At 44.9% G+C, this 2,520-nt stretch overlaps 1 protein-coding gene across 1 annotated transcript in view; it reads right to left on the minus strand.

Moving 5' to 3' along the window:
- Positions 1-2,520, minus strand: part of Cdh1 (cadherin 1) — an 82,384-nt gene that overhangs the window by 25,262 nt on the left and 54,602 nt on the right. The window contains exon 3 of the mRNA XM_004625832.2: positions 288-529. Within this exon, the coding sequence (XP_004625889.1) occupies positions 288-529 (242 nt within the window). The remainder of the gene's footprint in view (positions 1-287; positions 530-2,520) is intronic.

Here is a 2,520-nt window from a genome sequence, read left to right on the forward strand (position 1 = left end):
TCACCCAGCCCAAAAAGAGATAGTTCAGTTAGACCAACCGTCCTCTCCTAGGGATGATCTTGCAACTTGCCCAGAAAGCACTGTCAGTATCTGGAGGTATTTTTGGTTGTCACAACTCTAGAGGTGTTCCTGGTGTCTACTGAGTTAAAGCCAGGGATGCTGCTCAATAGCCTATAAATAGTACACAGCATAGCCTCCACCCAAAATTGTCCAGCCCCAAACACCAATGGGACCATGGCAGAGCAATCTGAATTAGCTACAGCCTGAAACAATGGTGAGCCACCTACCTGGTCATGGTCCTGGCGGTGGTGGTTGTGGTGCTGATGACGGGGTCCCTCTGCCTTCAGTGTAACTTTGGTGGAAAACTTTCTGAAGGCAGCGTCCCAGGCATGGACAGAGAAACTGGTCTCTGGTTTATGAAGCTGTAGAGGCCGTTTCACTGTAACTACACCATCTGTACCCACTTTGAATCGGGAGTCGGCAGAGTAGTAGACTGTTCTTGGTCGACCTGTGCATCCTTCAAAACTCACTAGAAGGCAGAAAACACAGTGATTAGGAGCAGATTTAAGACAAGAGCATTCTCCAAAAAGCAAACTTAATATACGCACAAAACTCCAACCCAAGGGGCCAGGGAGATGGATCAGTAGGATAAGCGCTTGACTGGCAAATGCAAGGATCTGAGTTCAAGCCCTGGTTCCACCAAAAAACAAAACAAAACAAAACAAAACATCTCCAACTCATGCAAACCAAGCACAAGTAAAACAAATCATACCCTGATGACGCAACAAAGCTATCCCTGGCATCCATGTTATTAACATTCTTTAGGGGCTGGAGAGATGGCTCAGTGGTCTAAAGCACCTACTTAGAACAAGCTAAGCTAAGCAAAGCACAGGGACCATGGTACGATCCCCCAGCACCACATGCCAGCCAGCCCCGCCCCCTGGTGGGCTGAGCTGACCACATACACACACACACACACACACACACACACACACACACTAAATAAATGTAAAAAAGAAATAAATAATTTTTAAAAACATTCTTTATAATTATTTTTATTTTTAAAACCTAGTTGTTCAATGAAAATGATGTCTAGAAAGTTAATTTTAACACAAACAGAAAAGGGACCCCTGCTTCAGACAGCTTTCACTAATATGAAAATAGAACATGAAATAGTTGAGACAGGGTACAGACTCCCACTGTGTCCAAAAAACAAAGGCCAAGGTACAGTAAGATGCCACAGTCCACATTCAAATAAATGGTATGCAATTAAGCAATCAGTGGCAGACACCAAGAAAAAGACAGCATAGTATAATACTTCATCAAACCCAAGGTTCAAGTTGCAGCTCCACTACTTATATTATCTCTGTGACCTTTGAGAAGTTTTTTTAACCTCTCTGTACCTCAACCTCCCATCTACAGAATGAGGATAACAATAGCAAGTACATAATAATAGTAACTACCTAACAGGGTTATTTTTATCATTCACAGAGTAGTGCTTGGCACATAATAAGCACCATATTAAAGACTGTCAAATAGAAATTTTAAGTTAAAAACTACATGGATCTTGGGGCTGGTGAAATGGCTCAGTGGTCTAAAGCACCTACTTAGAACAAGCTTACCAAAGCCCAGGGACCGTGGTTCAATCCCCCAGCACCACATGCCAGCCAGCCTCCGCCCCTTGGTGGGCTGCGCTGGCCACACACACACACACACACACACAAATAAATAAATAAAATTAAAAAAAAAAAACTACATGTATCTTGGCTAATCGTTGCTGCCACCCCCGTGAGCATTACACAAAAGACAGTCCTTAACATTCAGTATTTATTGAGAGCTGATTACCTGCAAGGTGGTTACACTGTGAGGGGCAAATTTGGGGGATAATGTACACTGGGTGGAGAGTGGGGGAGGGGTATCTCTGAGGTAGAAGCATCTGAATTCAGCCTCAAAGGGGCCACGCTGCAGGAAACCTGGCTTTGGGGCCGGGGAGATGGCTCAGTTGAATAAGCGCTTCCCTGGCATGCGCAAGGGCCTGAGTTCAATCCCTGGTTCCGCAAAAAAGAAAAGAAACCTGGCTCTAGAATCTTCCTAGGCGTGCAGTGTACCCCTATAGGATGAGGCAGAAGGGCTGCTTGAACTCAGGAATTCAGGGTCAACGTCAGCAGCACGGTGCCTCAATCACTTTATCAGTCAAGTAATAAAAAAAGACAAAAATAAGAGTGCCTTCCAAGCAGAGTGAACCCTTAACAAGATAGTTCATTCTAGAAAAACTCTGAAGTTAGCCTAGTTTCCTTCCTTCAAAATAATTGCCAATTAGGAAAACTCTGAAGTTTGCCTGGTTTCCTTCCTTTATAATAATTGCCACGATATGGGGCTGGTGAGATGGCTCAGTGGTCTAAAGCACCTACTTAGAACAAGCTTAGCAAAGAACAGGGACCGCGGTTCAATCCCCCAGCACCACATGCCAGCCAGCCCCGCCCCCTGGTGGGCTGAGCTGGCCACACACACGCACACACA

The sequence above is a fragment of the Octodon degus genome, unplaced genomic scaffold (assembly GCF_000260255.1).
Source record: "Octodon degus isolate 3935 unplaced genomic scaffold, OctDeg1.0 scaffold00011, whole genome shotgun sequence".
Classification (NCBI taxonomy): Eukaryota; Metazoa; Chordata; class Mammalia; order Rodentia; family Octodontidae; genus Octodon; species Octodon degus.